Source organism: Aquarana catesbeiana, linkage group LG08, assembly GCF_042186555.1.
Source record: "Aquarana catesbeiana isolate 2022-GZ linkage group LG08, ASM4218655v1, whole genome shotgun sequence".
NCBI classification, from domain to species: domain Eukaryota; kingdom Metazoa; phylum Chordata; class Amphibia; order Anura; family Ranidae; genus Aquarana; species Aquarana catesbeiana.
The window spans coordinates 44995763-45013905 of NC_133331.1; the positions used below are offsets into that span (position 1 = coordinate 44995763).

Consider the following 18143-nt stretch of genomic DNA (forward strand, 5'->3'; position numbering starts at 1 on the left):
TGCTCAACATACCTTCTCCCATCATGGTGATCATTATCTTATCTCTTCCTATCATTGTGTTCAACATACCTTCTCTCATCATGGTGATCATTATCTTATCTCTTCCCATCATTGTGCTCAACATACCTTCTCCCATCACGGTGATCATTATCTTATCTCTTCCCATCATTGTGCTCAACATTCCTTCTTCCATCATGGTGATCATTATCTTATCTCTTCCCATCATTGTGCTCAACATACCTTCTCCCATCATGGTGATTATTATCGTAGCTCTTCCCATCATTGTGCTCAACATACCTTCTCCCATCATGGTGATCATTATCTTATCTCTTCCCATCATTGTGCTCAACATACCTTCTCCCATCATGATGATCATTATCTTATCTCTTCCTACCATTGTGCTCAACATACCTTCTCCCATCATGGTGATTATTATCGTAGCTCTTCCCATCATTGTGCTCAACATACCTTCTTCCATCATGGTGCACATTATCTTATCTCCTCCCGTTAAGGTTCACATTATCCTGTCTCCTCCCATCATGGTACTCTTTGTCTTCTCTTCTCCCATATTAGGTCTCATTATCATATCTCCTTTCAGTTTGTGTGTAGTAAGAGGAAAATAACGACACAGATCAATCATTATTTGATAAATGAGTTTATTTGGTAGAAAAGAAGCAGATTTATTACCTATCTGGAGCTGCCAGCAAAATCATATTACCATCTGGACAGAGTTAAAGCGTATGTTACCCCAACACTTCATATTCCTAATATGTGCCTGCTGTACAATGTACTTGTGGGAGAAAGCATCCTGTTCTCTTTGTATTGCTTCCTTTATGTGAAAGCCCTGGTGTTCCTGCCAGTCCCTCTGCTTTCCTATTAATAACTGATAGCTCTCTAGCTATGCTGGGAAGTCAGTGTACTCTCCTCCAATGATCAGACTTGTCCTGGCAAGCTCCCACTGCACAGCCATTCACTGGGAAGCTCAGCGTGCTGCTGCTTCTCCTCCCCCAGCTTTTATGCAGCTGAGAACAGAGGGAATGTGATCACAAAAATGTTTTGCCATTCATTTCTATTTAAAAACTTAATGGGTTGTTCTGCAAGGTGATCATTTACAATCACTTTAACATACATTTTGAGAGGACAGTGTTTCTTTTCTCCATCAACCACAGTCACAGTGTCAGACTTCAACTACACTCCATTTCCACTGCTGTCACAAACAATTTCTCTCTTACATGTTCAAATCCAGGCTTTATTTATACCTTATTCATTTATGCAGTCAAAGATCAAACACATTTCCTGTGTGACCTGGGCATCTGACATACCAGTTTTGCTCTGTAACTTACAGGAATATCAGCTCCACCATGTATTGTGTGTATCCCCTACAACCCCAGCACTTGTGTGTCCCGAGCCTTCCCACTTCTGGGGACCTACTGACCAAGCCTCAAATAAATTGACATTCTAAAGGGGCAAAATCACCACTGGCAACATCTGTTTTGAGACAAGCACCTGAACTACAGACTTTTAATGGGTGATTGTCCTTTCCATTACTGGAGTTTTGGCTCCCACAGTAGATGCCCAATGCGATTCGAAGGTAAAATTTATTCTGATCCCGTGGTGTGATGCGCAAAAACAAAACACCAAAGTGAACCAAAAAAGTGTATATGAACATATTAAAAAAAGTGAAATTAAAGTGGTTCTCAAGGCAGAAGGTTTTTTTTATCTTAATGCATTCTATGCAGCAGACAACCCTTTAATACTTACCTGAGCCCCATGTCAATCCAGTGATCTTGCATGAGAGACTCGGCTGTCTGGGACTCTCCCTCTTCACTGGCTGAGACACACAGCGGGCGCCATTGGCTCCCACTGCTGTCAATCAAAGTCAGCGAGCCAATGAGGAGAGAGAATGGGGGTGGGGCCGAGCCGCGGCTCCATGTCTGAATGGACACACAGAGCAGCGGCTCGGCTCGGGTGATTGCTATGGGGGCGAGGGACCCGAGAAGAGGAGGATCTGGGCTGCTCTGTGCATAACCACTGCACAGAACAGGTAAGTATAACATGTTTGTTACTTTAAAAAAAAAAAACAAGTCTATAGTATCACTTTAAAGTGGTTGTAAATACATATACATATAGTACATATATCCAGTGAAGTGATTGTCCCCAGGTGATACACAGAGATGCAAAAAAATCCTCCTACATAAGTTGTACCTGTTTAACCACAGCACACTCTCATCTAGAGCCATTCAAAGTCCATCATTTATAGAGTTTTTCTGAGCTGTCAGAAAAAAAAGTGAGGCTAAAGTGCTAAAGTTACACTCTGCAGAGCTCAGTGAGAAGAACTCTGAGAGCTGATTGGAGGGAAGGGACACACACCCCCTTCACACAGCACACAGGAACAGAGCTGAGGCTGTCAACCAGCTGGTGCTCCCTCCCCTGTCACCTTTTTTCTCTTGGTGTCAGGAAAACTTGTCAGAAGTGATTCATGCCGCCAGCAGAAGATTGAAGCGGCAGACAGAAATGACACTTTGTGATCTTAATTGAGACAAATACACACTACAGAAGGATATTCTTTGTTCATATTTCTGGGGTTTACAGCCACTTTAAGGTGTGTCCTAGGAAGAGGAAGATTCTTCCCTGACCTTCCCCCCTGGGCACAAGACACATCTAGGTCCATCTAGCCAAAAGGCCCAGCAGACCCCCCTTCGTCATGATCAGGCCAAGGGATACTAGGTGAGGGGCTATCCTGAAGAGAGAACCCCCCCCCACAAGGCAGGCGAGGAAGGAATCTAAGGGCCACACATCCTCCCCCTAGACTACAGGGTAGGCCCAAAGACCCACACCCTACAATCCAAGTAAATAAAAACACATATATTAGCGCGGAGTGACATACACATGAATAAAAATGAATAAAAGAAAATGAAAAAGGTGCCAATGCAGGGAGCCTGTTAACAAACTTTGCCTATTCCTCATTGGGGAGGAAGGCATGAGTGCCAGGACTGTAGGGAATATGTGTAAAACATGGTGGAGCTGATTCTTGTGACTTACAGAGCAAAAGTTGTTACGTACAATGCCCGGTCACACAGGGAATATGTTCAGTCACTAACTACCGAAAGGAATAATGTATAAGGACTGGTTTGAACTTGTAATAGAGACCTTGTCTTTGATATTAGTGGAAACGGATTGTGGGGGTGGGGGGTGGGAAGGATCTGTGTGGCCTTGATGGTTGTAATGAGGGAGTGGTGCAGATATGCTGATCAGGAGGCAATGGTAGTAATGAGCTGGTGATTAGGATATGTGCGGTGATGGTGGTAATCAGGAGTGGGGGATATCTGTGTTTCAGCAATGCCAGTGAGTAGGGGCTAGGGCAGATCCATGCAGCACGAATGGCGGTAAATATTGTTATTATACAGGATTTATATAGCGCCAACAGTCTGCGCATCACTTTACATTATAAAGTGATAACAAAAGAAGCTTGAAAGCTCAGAATCAAGTCACTCTTTCTCTCCTCTAAATCTGCACGAGGCTGAAAGCCTCCACATGAGTAGAACCAGAAACAACTTTTGAACTTCCCTCGTTTCCACGGCTTGGCTCTTCCCGTCCTTTCACCAATCTGAAACCGCTCAGCATCTTCCAAAAGCTGTTTCTAAATTTGCTGCCAACAAAGAAATATAAGATTGGGTTCAAGCAGGCATGAAGATATGCCACACTTTCCAGTACTGCCAGGACTTCCAATAACTGGTGGTCGTCCTTTATTGTAAAGATCAGAAGAGTCACATTAAAGGGCAGCTGGGTGACCATGAAAACCACCACCAGTGCCAGGATGATTCGGATGGATTTTTTCTTCTGTAAACTCTTAGAACGAATCAAAGTGTTCAGAATAAAACCGTAACAGATCACCATGGTCGATAATGGCAGGAAAAAGCCAACAACCAGCTGGATTGAATAGACGGTTATCCTCAGCTTCTTCATATCTTCATAGTCTTCCATGCAGTAGCCATAATCATCCTTTAAGTATTTAAACTGCGGGACAGCTAGGAGCAAAGCGATCACCCAGATGAAGGCACACATCGCAGCACCCCACTTGTGTTTGCGTTGTTGGTATTTCTGCGCTTTCACCCCTTTAACAATAGAGACAAAGCGGTCAAAGGTAATGGCGGTGAGGGTGAGCATTGATGTGAAGAGGTTCACCCTGTACATCCCAAAAACCACTTTACACGTGATGTCTCCGAAGATCCATTTGTTGTAGTGCAGCTGATAGAAGAGAAATGGAAACGAATAAAGAAACAAAATATCGGCCACAGCCAGATTAAGGAAAAATGCCTCTGTTAGCGTATTTTTCTTTTCATAGAAGACAAACACGACAATGACCAGCGTGTTGCCCAGCAGGCCAGCCACACAGGTGATAATGTACATGATCGGGAGGTAGACGTTATAGATAGGGTGAAGCACATTGTTGTAATCAGTTGTTGTCATTGTCATTGTAGTGACGTTTTGGGACGTCATCTAAAAATTAACAGAAAATAATGTTAGAGCATTACAAGTGTTAATAGCGTTCAAATACAATTTGACTTGTATCGCAATTGTATATGAAATATTTTTGTTTGCTAATTTTTTTTCCCCACAAAAGTGGAGTTACCCTTTAAGAATAAATATTATGACATGCCCGGCACGTTGGCCACCATAGGCCAATCATTTTATACTTCCTCTTGCTCTGTACAACAACATCTTTAGTAATCATCTTGAATTTAAATGAGTAATATTAACCCCCCTGGCGGTATTCCTGAGTCTGGCTCGGGGGTGGATTTTCATTACCAAAAGCGGTAACCCCGAGCCAGACTCGGGATCGCATCGCAGGATCCATGTAGAGGTTACTTACTTGGTCCCCTGGATCCTGCGATGTCTCCCCGCTGTGATCTGCAAGCCGCCGTGTCTCGCTCGATTCACAGTGCCAAGCTCCAATCCCTGCGAGCGTTGCGACGCACAGGGACGGAGTTCGGCGCCAAATTCAAAAAGTAAAACACACAGTATAGATACAGTGTACTGTAATCTTACAGATTATAGTACTGTATCAAATAATTTCACATCCCCTTTGTCCCTAGTGGTCTTCCCAGTGCCCTGCATGCAGTTTTATATTATAAAAACTGTTCTTTCTGCCTGGAAACTGGAGATTGTCCATAGCAACCAAAACCGTCCTTTTACATCAAAAGTGGTTTTAGACCAGCTAGAAAACAGCGATAATAAATTAGAATCACTCGCAGAATTGAGCGATAGTGCTTTGTGGGGAGATCCGTCATCAAACACTGAAAAGTAATGACAGCGACAATTCTGCAGCAAATTTCAGTGTTTTTGATTTGATTACATTATTGAATAATTTTTATTATTATTATATTATTATTTGGTATAATTATTTATCGTTATTTATTATATTATAATTTATGATTTCGTTTTTTAAACTTTCTCATGCCTGGGATATCTACTAGACTCTTGTTTGGACAGATTTAAAGGGGGTTCCGGCCTGGGAAAAAAAAAATGTAAAAGTCAGCAGCTACAAACACTGTAGCTGCTGACTTTAAATAAGTACACTTACCTGTCCTGGGTGCCCGCGATGTCGGCCGCCTGAGGCCGGCCCGTCCCTCGGCTCTCGGGTCCCGGCACCGCCATCCTAACTAAGGGAAACAGGCAGTGGAGCCTTGCGGCTTCACTGCCAGTTTCCCACTGCGCACGCGCGAGCGGCGCGGCGCTCTGTGAATGGCCCCGTGGTTTTCTGGGAACACACACAGTTCCCAGAAGGCAACGGGGCCACTCACCGAGGAGCAGGACACGCCGCCAAATAGGAAGAGGCAGATTAGGAAGACTGCCTAGCAACAAGGGTTCAGGTAAGTTTAAAAAATGTTTTTTTTTTTTTTTTTTGTTTTTTTTTTTACGATTTTTCATGCAATTTTTTATTTTAGGGTGGCCCTCCACTTTAAGTGAATTATTCCTAAGAATTACGGGCCTACAATATAAAACGCCAAATTTCCATGCAAAATAATTGTACCGCTTTCAGCACCTAAAATCTGAAATAATCATACCGCCAGGGAGGTTAACAGAAAAGTAACATAGATGGTAAAATTGTCTCCCCCTTGGAGTCTTGGGGGCACGGCCTGGCCGGAGTCCAGGCTGAGGTTACCACTTACCATTGTACTTTGGGATGACATGGATATGCGGTCACAGGGGACACCTTCCTTCATACTGAGCTACAGTGGCGGCCGCTCCATTAGGAGCACAGAGGCGCTGCACCCCAATCCATGCGCTGGCCCCTAATCTACATGCAAGGCACCAGACGTATGGATTTCAATGGGTTTTTTTTTTTTTGAAGCACGTAAGTTAGAGCCGGAAGCCCACCCAGATGTGTGACATTAGCGAATTAATATTCGCTAATGTCTTCCTGCTTCTCCTCCCGGCCAATCAGGAAGCGGGTCCTGAGACCCGATTGGCCGGGAGTCTTAGGACTCCCGGCCAATCGAGTCTCAGGTTCCACTTCCTGTTCGGCCGGGAGGAGAAGCAATGGCCGGCACTTCCCACGACAAGCTGGAGCGAGGAGCAGCCTAAGGTAAAGCCACTGATCGCCACCCTCTGGTCCGTCTCCCGCGGCGGGGGGGAGGGGGCGGTCACAAAATTGTCATTAGTGGCCAGCGTAGATGTCCCTCCTAGCATTGGTGGTCAGTGTAGGTAGGAGATCAATTTGCAATTGCTCACTAAACCCCTAGCAACCTTAGGAGGAACCCTAGCTTTTTCATTATTTCGCTTACCTTCATTTATATTATATTTAAAGTAAACTATGGGCAAAACTTTTTTTTTTTTCATTTGGATAGAGCAAAGAAAGGTTATAACCCGTCAGATTTTTTTTTTTCGCAATCTGTGTTCATTTGCGGAGATTTCCCTTCACTTCCATGCCCATAGCCAGATAGTAAGTGAAAGGAAATCACTGAAAATTAAGAGAATTTCCTGGGGACCCCCAAGTCACCAGAACTAGTGTTCCCATTGGAAGATTTCCCCTCTATTACTTTTCTGGGGACATTCGAAAATTTGGGATTTTCTTTTACTTTCACTTGCAATGATAATGGTTAACAGAAGAAATAGGGTGAATTTCCTTAACCGGCACACAGACAGCAATAAAAACTGACAAGTGTTCTAATCCCTCTTCACTCTATCCAAAACTAAAAAAATAAAAGTTTTGCCTTTAGTTCTACTTTAAACAGGTCACAGGTCTATATATAACATTGAAATTTTACACAGCACTTTGCATATTATATATTAACATCAGTCCCTGACCTCAAGGAGCTTGCAATCTAAGATCCTGATCTCACATACATGCATACACATACTAGGGTCAGTTTTGATAGAGCAAATGAACCTAGTTTCTCCATAGTTACCTGCAGGTCAAACCATTCAGTGGAAATTACAGTGATGGGATGCTACAAACTTTAAACAATCATACTTGTGATAAGCATTGATAATAGTATTGTATTAGATTTAAAGACCCTAAAATATTATTGTTGCCCTATCTGGTACATGCACAACCAAGGGACCTCTAGTATAGATCTAGAGCTGCACACATTTATTTCCGGATTGCCTATTCTGTTATTATTAGATCATCATTCAACTTCCCAGGTAACATACATTATGTGAGATGCAATTATTAAATTCCATCATTTTAAGATACAATATTGTCAAATACCAGAATTTAAATCAGCCATACACTTAAACGACATTTTTTTCCCAAATATACACAACCTCCCCCGTTGAGAAGATGGCAGTTTAAGGGGTAAAACAAATCTAAACCTAAGCACAATTTTGCAAGTTTGACATGCGTTAGTAAAACTGTACCTATCAAACCATCTTATGTTGATCTTAAAACGAATGGTGTGTGGGCACCTGGGCACTACCTGCAGCCTCTCGCCCCCCCACCCCCCACCCCGTTTTTCGCCCCCATCACTTTTTCCTTTAACCCCCCCCCCCCCCATCCACCCCTCTTCTCATTTTATAATCTTTTTCAAGAACAAAAATTGATGCACATTGCCACATTGCCAAGGCTTGGTGCTGATCATTATAATTATTTATTGTTAGACTGTATTTTGCCAGTTGTTTCATAATCTGTATTGACTTCACATGTCAACCTTTCCCAGTCCTATTTGCATGTTTTTACCCTGCTGACTATATTGTTTCTTGGCACACCAGCCGCTTGCTGTTTTACTTTTGTCATCTTTTGTGCATCTTTAAAAAAAAAAAAACTGTACATATCATCACAACTACTTTGTGCATCCAGGTGGATTATACTGTGTTTTTTAAGGACAGATTGGGCTTTCATTGGTAAATGGTAATGGATTATTTCCATTTTCTTTATTAAGTTAGCTGTATATTTCTTACCACTATCATAATCTACCACCAAAAAACACAAATGAAATGCTCCTGACGATTGCAGCCTTACGCAAAAAAGGCCAGTTCAGAGGCACCAAAGGGTTAAACCAGTTACAGTCAAACTCAGCTCTGCTCAAATTTAGATTATAGAAGAATTTTCATATCTAAAAGATAGTCTTAAAGGCTTACACAGCTTAATCTTTTTTTTAAGATCCTTTGAATTTTTTTTTTTTTTCATATAATACTATAAACCATTACAATGTGGAAATTCCAATTGTCTTTGCAAGGGAATTTTCATCATACAGCAACGTGCAAGCAAAATTACTGTTTTTTTTTTCCACCTTTCTTGCAAATGATTGGGTATTTTCACCGCATTCATTAGGCTTATGGAAAATTCCTTTTCAAAGTGAACAGCCTTTAGTAAATCAAGCCCAATGCTGGGTGAAAAGAAGAAACACTGAGATGCTAATGCAAGGGTCAAAAAAGTTGGTACAAATACACAGAGGAACATAACCTCAAACACACTTAGGATTGTGGAGGTAGATGACACAGCCCAATCTTACCACAATGTCCACATTTCTTTTCTTAATTTTCTTCATTCAGCCTACCTCTAATTCCTAATTTAAGGCCCTGTTGATGAGCTCCGAAGCATCAAAGACCCTTACTTTTCTTAATTTCTGCATTCTCTTACTGAATCAAAACACAAGAGGTTATATATCACGTGTCCTACAGCAGGTGTTACCTCTACCTCTGCATCTTCAACTAAAAAACCACAAAACACATAAAAAGGAAGATGAGTAAGGACGTTTCCTTCCCATTTCCTTCCCCTTTCTCTGGCCACTAGGTCCCACTTTTACAGTAATTATAGGGTGTTTACTCATTTTTGTTTTAAGACATGACCTTTGTACCTGTTACCATGTTAATCGACTTCTTTTGCTTAATCTGTACAGAGGTCCCTTTTTGTGCCGGCCAAGGGTTGAAATCAGTAATTTGACTTGCACTATTTCGGGAACTGAAAACCTTGTTAATAGAATGTTTAAAACAGTGATTGTCAACTTATAAGCTAAAGGGGGCCTTAAATGCGGCCCCCTGACTTCACCAAAGTACATTACATAATGTTCAATATATGTAATGCTAGAGAGGACTGTGAGAAACTGCACACCTAAAAGTGGAAATAAGAGTCAGAGAGTGTGGACATGCTGGGATAGCTTACAGAAGACAATATGAAACTGGGAAAATGTTATCCTCCCTGGCTGTATGATTATTTCAGATTTTTGATGCTCAAAGCGGTGCAATTTTTGCATGGAAATTTGGCGTTTTATATTATAGGTCTGTAATTCTTAGGAATAACACACTTAAGTCTGTCCAAACAAGAGTCTAGTAGACATCCCAGGTATGCTAAAGTTTGAAACACGATATCAAAAATTATTATATAATAAATAACTATAAATAATTATAACAAATAATAATATAATAATAATATAAATTATTCAATAATGTATCCAAATCAAAAACACTGAAATTTGCTCAGTTGCAGAATTGTAGCTGTCATTACTTTCAGTGTTTGATGAAGGATTTCCCCACAAATCACTATTGCTCAATTCTGCGAGTTATTCAAATTTATTATCGCTGTTTTCTATCTGGTCTAAAACTGCTTTTGATGTAAAGGGACACTTTTTGGTTGCTATGGACAATCTCCAGTTTCCAGACAGAAAGAACAGTATTTATAATATAAAACTGCATGCAGGGCACTGGACAAACCACTAGGGACAAAAGGGACGTGAAATAATTTGATACAGTAATGTAATCTATAAGATTACAGTGTACTGTATATATTGTGTGTTTTTTACTTTTTGAATTTGGCGCCATTCTCCGTCGCCGTGCATCGCAACGCTCGCAGGGAACGGAGCTCGGCACTGCGATAGATCCGGCGGAGGACACGGCTCGCACACACAGTGGGGGGACATCACAGGATCCTGCCAGTTTCTGCCCTCCCCCTTGTAAACTGACCACGGTTTATCATGGCTGCTGAGCCCTGACACCGTGGTCAGTTTACATGCCTCATCTGTTGTGCCAGCTCTGTACTTTGCCCCCTCCCCTCCCTGCCTGTCAGCTCTGGAGTCTGTGTCTCTGTCTCCGCCCCCCGCTGCTGTTAGTAAAATACTAAAAGTTTGCTGCCAGCCCCTCTCTTTTAAGCTGCAATCCTGCACCGTATAAGTGTTTATTAGAAACAAAGCCTCTAAATACATTTTTCGGATGTATCTTCAGGCCGATCACGTGACTCCCGACTCTGATACTCCAATCCAGGACTACAGCAGGAGGAGCCGAGCGGCCAGCTCGGTGGTCATGTGACTCTTGGCTGATGTCAGAGGGAGAACTCAGCTCCTCCTGCTGTAGCCCTGGATTGGAGTGTCAGAGCAGCTGTGAGTCATGTGACCGCCCTGAAGATACATCAGCAAAAGGTATTTAGAGGCATCGATTTTAACAAACACTTATACAGTGCAGGATGGAAGCTACAAATAGGGAGGCTGGAAGAAAATCAAAATGTAGTGTTAAAAACACTTTAACAATGGGAATGCACAAAATGGGAAAAAGACACTTAACACATAAAAAAAAAAAACACCCTAAACAGATTATATCAGGAGGCCCCAGAAGCAGGTTGCTTTGAGCTGATGATATTAACATCTGCTCTGAGTATCACAATCTAAAGCAGTCATTGCTGGTTAGGGCCTCGAGACCCTAAATATGTACATGGGTCCTCCAGTTCCCAGAGTCTGTGTATTTTGGGGAAACATGGACTTGAATCCGAAGCAAGACCAATCCAAGGGTCCCCCAGGTACACACCTCCCAAAGAGTAGTGTTCCCTTAAAAGCAAGGATCCATAGTCAGTAGGCAAGAGGCTAGCTTGCAGTCCCCTCCAAAAGCCTTTGTCCTGGTTGGGTCTGTCACGTACATTATAAGATTTTTCTGTTTAGAATGGCTGGTTTTGATTATATATGATCTGGATGAAGTGACCACATTTGACACCAGATGTGAACTCATATGGAGAAGTACATCTGCATTGTATTCAGGGCTTTTTTTCAGCCGGAACGGGGTGGAACGGCGTTCCACCACCTATAGCAGCCCTCTCCTTTCCAGGTTGTCAGTAAACACTGAAGGCAGTAGACGAAGTTTTCTATATTACTTCCTCCACCGGCTGTGTGCTAGCGCCGGCACCCAGGGCATGTTCCCCACACCTGATGATAGGTGACCCAGATCCAGACGCTGCAACTGTAAGGAGTTTTTTTATTCTGGGGCTTCCAGAGGCATCTTCTGTCCCCCCCTGCTGCCTATCAGATCTGTGTAGCTCCGGCTCCTCGGCTCTGTGTACACTGATCTGATAGGTGAAGCTGCACAGAGGAGACTGTACAGTAGGCTGAGGGGTGAAATGTCGAGGGGCAGATAGATCAAAATCCTTGGGATCAAGCCTTCATTGGTAGGAAGGAAGGAGGGTGGTACCTGGGTGGCAATAATAAAAATGCACTTGTATTGCTAACACCAAAATAAAGAGCTCTGGAGGAAAAGATATTGAGTGGCATATTCTGTGTAGATGCAGCCTTGGTAGAGGTGGGGTTTTGCTTCTTCATATCAGAGCCTCCAGCAAGGAGAACAGCAAACAGCACAGTAGTGACACCACCAAATCTCACCTAAAACTTCCTGATACTAGCAGCCAGAAACAGTGGTGCCTTAAAGTCACATAGCAGATACACAGCTATAAAGCTAAAGACACCGGAGTGCCTAGGCACACTCACACTCCCGGAAGTGCACTGCTATTTTTCAGTGGAGTTCAAGACAAAAGGTAAACTTTTTAGGATACTGCTTAGGCACATCTAACAATATCAGATTATACCTTAAGTGGAAGTAAAGGCAAGACCTAACTATCTCTAATGCCGCGTACACACGGTCGGTCTTTTCGTCTACAAAAGTCAGACGGACGCCGACGGACAAAATACGGCTGACAATCCGATCGTGTGTGGGCTTCCCCGGACTTTGAGCTGACTTTTCCAGCCGCAAATCTGACGGACTTTAGATTTGAAACATGCTTCAAATCTTTACGTCGTATCTACGCCGGACCCAGAAATCCGCTCGTCTGTATGCTAGTCCGACGGACAAAAACCCACGCTAGGGCAGCTATTGGCTACTGGCTATCAACGTTCTTATTTTAGTCCGGTGTACCTCATCAAGTACGCATCCGTCGGACTTTTGTGTGATCGTGTGTAGACAAGTCTGTTCGTTAGAAAGTCTGCCGCAAGTCCGCCAAAAGTCCGCCAAAAGTCAGTCGAAAGTCTGTCGGACGGGCTGTCGGACTTTTGTAGCCGAAAAGTCCGACCGTGTGTACGCGGCATAAGGCTCCATTCACACTTGTGCGGCTTGTCATGCAACTTTGGACATCAAAATGATAACCATTTATATACGTGTGACTTAAAGTTGCAGCAACTTCAAAGTAGTTCATGCTCTACTTTGGTCCAACTTTCATGCAACTTCAGGGCCATAAACAATGTTAACCCTCAAAAGTTGCATAAAAGTCATACCTGAATGTTATACAACGCAACAGTTGTGCAACAGTTGTCCATTACTGGTCCAAGCCAAAGTCGTAACCAAGTTGCACCCATCCACAGTTGCATCAAAGCTGCACCAAAGTTGCAGTCGTACAAGTGTGAAGGGAGCCTAATCCTCCTTACACACGATCGGACTTTCGGGCAACAAATGTTGGATGTGAGCTAGTTGGCGGAAAGTCCGACCGTCTGTATTCTCCATCGGACATTTGTTGCCGGACTTTCCGCCAAATGTTGGCCAGCGTGTTCTCAAATTTTCCGCCAACAAATGTGTGTTGTTGGACTTTCCGATCGTGTGTACACAAGTTCGTCGGACAAAAGTCCAAAGTACAGACACGCATGCTCGGAATCAATTCTAACCAAACACAGCATTAGCAGAAGGAGCCCAAAGGGTGGCGCATGACTATTGAACTTCCTTTTAATCAGCTCATCGTACGTCTTGTACGTCACTACGCTCGTAATTGTTGGTCAACATTTGTGTGACCGTGTGTATGCAAGACAAGTTGGAGCCAACAATCTTCGAACAAAATTCCACGGTTTTGTTGTCGGAAAGTCCGATCGTGTGTACGGGGCATAAGCAGTGGCGTCTCCCAGATTTCATATTTAGGGGGGGCACATGGAGGGACAGGGACAAAAGTAGGGGGGCAACTATAAAATGCAATTATATATATATAATATATATAACGGGCCCTTTCACATGTTCTGCAGTGACCTCCCTTCCTACTGTATTGGGGCCCCCCAGGATGGCAGAAAGGTTGCAGGGTTGCAAAGGTTGTCTTGCCACCGGGCCCTGGTGTTCTGCCACTGTGGGGTTCCCCAGCCTCCTCTTGCTGTCCTGCCCCTGCTATTGACAGCGCTGGTCTGGCATCTCTTGGAATTTACTGGCTGGTTCTCCTGTCCTGAGGATGGGAGAAATCAGTCTATTTTTTCAGTAACTGAGAGTCCTGGTGGAGTCCTTCCTGCAACTCGCTCTTCTCCCTGCCAATGAGGATGCAGGGGAAGGAGCAGATCGGGCGGCCGTGGTTGTGTGAGCGCTCGCATTATGCAGTGTCAGCGAGCAGAGGGAGGGGGGAGGAATCACCCGCAGGAGCTGACTGGGGACGCTCTCCCTCTCAATAGAGATTGTGTTACTCCAGCGGCGGCCTGAGTAAGATGTGGCGCATCCGCTACGAATGCAAACAAAAAGACATTGCCTTTTTGTAAAAAAAATTTTTTTTTTTAATTGAGGGGCACATGGTGGGGCACAGCATAATGTTGGGGGGGTCAGGGCCCCCTCTGGCCCCCCTAGGGACGCCATTGGGCATAAGACTAGTCTCAGGCACTTTTTCTAGGCCTAATCTATCTAGCCCTGTAAGGAAAAAAATTGCTATACTTATAACTTACCTATTCTGAGGTCGCTCCAGTCCGGTCTCTAGCAGCGCCCTCTGTGTGCAGGAGAAAGCTTGCTTGGAAATGCCTGGGAAGTGACATCACCTATAGACTTACTATGGGTCTTCCCTTGTTGGCTGCCTCACCTACGCACTGAAGCCGCCGCTGACAGCTCAGCCTAGGACTGGACCGGAGTGGCTGCAGAATTGGTAGGTATAGTAATTCTTTCTTTACAGGGCTAGATAGATTAGGCTTAGCATGGGGCTGAGAGTGGGTTTAGAGTTAGTTAGGTTTTGCCTTTACTTCCACTTTAAGCACTGATATTTACTTGTTCTAATGGCTGTTACAACCCAACTTAAAGTGATTATGCCGCGTACACACAATCGGAAATGCCGCCAGCAAAACTCAGATGAGAGCTTTTTGTCGGAAAATGCGACCGTGTGTATGCTCCATCGGTCTTTTGCTGGCGGAATTCCAGCCAGCAAAAGATTGAAAGCATGTTCTCTATTTTTCGGTCGGGAAAAGTTCCTATCAGAAAATGCATTCGTCTGTATGCAATTCGGACGCGCAAAAAATCACGCATGCTCAGAAACTCAGAAACAATTTGACGCATGCTCGGAAGCATTGAACTTAATTTTCTCGGCTCGTCGCAGTGTTGTACGTCACTGCGTTCTTGACGGTCGAGAGTTCAGAGAACTTTTGTGTGACCGTGTGTATGCAAGGCAAGTTTGAGCGGAATTCCGTCGAAAAAACATCCAAGTTTTTTCTGACGGAAATTCCGATCGTGTGTACGTGGCATAAGGGTTAGTTTTTTTTTTTTTTTTTAAATAACAAACATATCATACTTACCTCCACTGTGCAGCTCGTTTTGCACAAAGTGGCCCCGAACCTACTCTTCTGGGGTCCCCCGGCGGCTCTCGTGGCTCCTCCCCACATCACATAACTGCCTAGGAGAAGTGATCTACCGGGGGATTACCTTGCGGGCACGCTCCCGAGTCCAGCATTTGGCATCCATAGCCACCGAATGCAGGACTCGGCCCCACTCCCCGGTGCCGCATCATTGGATTTGATTGACAGCAGCGGGAGCCATTGGCTGCGCTGCTATCAATCTATCCAATCAGGAGCCGAGAACCCCGGGCAGAGAGACAGCGCGTCCCCGTGGGTCAAGTTCCAGGGCTCAGGTAAGTAAAACTTAAAACTTAAAATTGCTTATGATTCTCTGTGATATCTACTGCTTTCAACATTTATGCTGAAGTTGTTGTAATACAACGTTTTTTTATTTGTATTTTTGAGCTACACTTTTCAATAAAAATGTATTCAACAAAAAAGTTTTGGTCTGAGTCTTTGGACTTTTCTAAACCCTTTTCCAAAATACTCTCCGTAAACATACAAGGGTTGCTCTACTAATAAAAAGAATTATAGCCCTTGATAAAACCCATCATTCCCTATTTTTCTATGTACTGTAGCAAAAGCAACACTCATGTTATGGGAAAGAAATTTCTCCTAGAGTCTGAAATACACGATATTACCAAAAGTATTGGGACACCTGCCTTTACATGAAATTTAATGGCATCCCAGTCTTAGTCCATAGGGTTTAATATTGAGTTGGTCCATGTGTCTATGGGAATGTTTGATCATTCTTCCAGAAGAATATTTGTGGGGTCAGGCACTGATGTTGGACAAGAAGGACTGGTTTGCAGTCTCCACTCAAATTCATCCTAAAGGTGTTCTATCGGGTTAAGGTCAGGACTCTGTGCAGGCCAGTCACATTCCTCTATGTCTTTATGGACCATGCTATCTATGTAACAATATATGTCCAATATTCAAATCAAAAAGTATCATGAATCCTGTCTAATATCACAGGAGCTGGTGTCAAAATTTGATGCCTGACCATCCTACTGGTCATTACTTGAATTCCCTTTTATTTCTATCTAGTTATCTGCTGCACAATAACAGGTCTGCCTCATTTCATTCTATGGAAGAGCCATTCTCAACTAAGGTTCCTTTAGGGGTGGCTAAGGGTTTCTTGATCTGTGGCTAAATGACCACCTATCTGATGGTGCCTGCACAGTTTCAAGTCCAATGCCACTTGGCTGAACCAGCAGGATGCCTGCAAGGGAGTCATTCTTGCAATTACTGTGGGGGGGGGGGCATTGTTCCTATTTATCACCACCACATTTTCCCAATGACCCTTGATAGACTAATTGTACCAAGGCCTCCCTAGAACCTGAAAATTATTTCAAGGGTTCCTCTGGGGAAAAAAGGTTGAGAAAGGCTGCTCTAGAAGTTCAGAGAAAGACATGACGGTGCTTTGTGTCAACCTCACCCACCCAAATCCAACCTTACATCCACATTTCAGGGGTGAAGAACTCTGCCATCTCATCTAAGGATAATTTTCCCTGATTGACATTTAGTGATCATTTTCCACATTCAGAATTCTATAGATATACTTAGCTGTATTCTTAGATTCTCTCGTTGTTCAGGTCGGCTCATTGCTGAATTGATCAGGTGCAGAAGCTGGGCATTGGGGCACATCCACATAGTCCACTTCTGATATTGGTAATATAAGAGGTATATTTGTCCAACAGGGCCACAGACAGCAAAAAAAGTGACTTTTATTAATAGAAGAGGGAGAGTTACAAACACCTTTTTCTAGGGGCCAACATGGCACCATACTACCACGTGTGTGCTGTTATGGATTGACACCAAGAATTGAAAATTACAGTACATATTTGATACACTTTTCCATTTTACCGTCTAATTTAGGTTTGGTGTGGTATATACTTTAGGTCTCATCAATGCTTATGCGCAGTGGCGGTGCGTCCATTAGGGCACACGGGCGCTGCCCCCTCTCTCCAGCCACCCCCTCTTCTTGCTGCAGGATGTAATTTTGCTGAACCCCAGAGCCCCTGAGCAGCAGTAAATATTCAGGCTATCAGCAGATTGACTGCTAGTGGCCCATTGGGGGGTCACAGGCAGTGGAAAACATGTGAAAGAAGTGTTTACCGTTATCAGGTCTATCCGGAACTGGAAAATAAGTTGGGCAAAGAAGCGCATTTGTGGGGTCAGGCGCTGATGTTGGACAAGAAGGCCTGGTTTGCAGTCTCCACTCTAATTCATCCTAAAGGTGTTCTATCGAGTTAAGGTCAGGACTCTGTGCAGGCCAGTCACGTTCCTCCACCCCAAATTCATCCATGTCTTTATGGACCTTGCTTTGTGCACCAGTGCACAGTCATGTTGTAACAGGAAGGGGCCATCCCCAAACTGTTCCCACAAAGTTGGGAGCATGAAATTGTCCAAAATGTCTTGGTATGCTGACGCCTTAAGAGTTCCCTTCACTGGAACTAAGAGGCCAAGCCCAACCCCTGAAAAACAACCCCACGCCATAATCCCCCCTCCACCAAATGATTTGGACCAGTGCACAAAGCAAGGTCCATAAAGACATGGATAAGTGAGTATGGGGTGGAGGAACTTGACTGGCCTGCACAGAGTCCTGATGTCAACCTGATAGAACACCTTTGGGATGAATTAGACGGAGACTGCGAGCCAGGCCTTCTCATTCAACATCAGTGCCTAACCTCACAAATGCGCTTCTGGAAGAATGGTCAAATGTTCCCATAGACACACTCCTAAACCTTGTGGACAGCCTTCCCAGAAGAGTTGAAGCTGTTATGTGAAGGAATGTGATGTAGATAATAATAGTAATCTGAAAATGTCTATTTTCTTATGTGCATACATATTTTTCTCCTTACTCATTATATAAGTATACAGGTTTGCTCTGTT

The 18143-nt window shown here is 43.7% G+C and overlaps 1 protein-coding gene across 2 annotated transcripts in view; it reads right to left on the bottom strand.

Moving 5' to 3' along the window:
- Positions 1-639: 639 nt before the first annotated feature.
- The window catches only part of LOC141105712 (C-X-C chemokine receptor type 6-like), a 46926-nt gene continuing 29422 nt past the window's right edge, over positions 640-18143 (bottom strand). The window contains exons 1-2 of one of the 2 annotated variants that reach the window (XM_073595771.1): positions 9006-9379; positions 640-4500 (exon numbers count right to left, since the gene is read on the bottom strand). In XM_073595771.1, coding sequence (XP_073451872.1) covers positions 3505-4500 — 996 coding nt within the window. In that variant the 5' untranslated portion in view covers positions 9006-9379 and the 3' untranslated portion in view covers positions 640-3504. Of the gene's footprint in view, positions 4501-9005; positions 9380-18143 lie in introns of those variants that run through there. The other variant, XM_073595770.1, reaches the window with a different exon arrangement.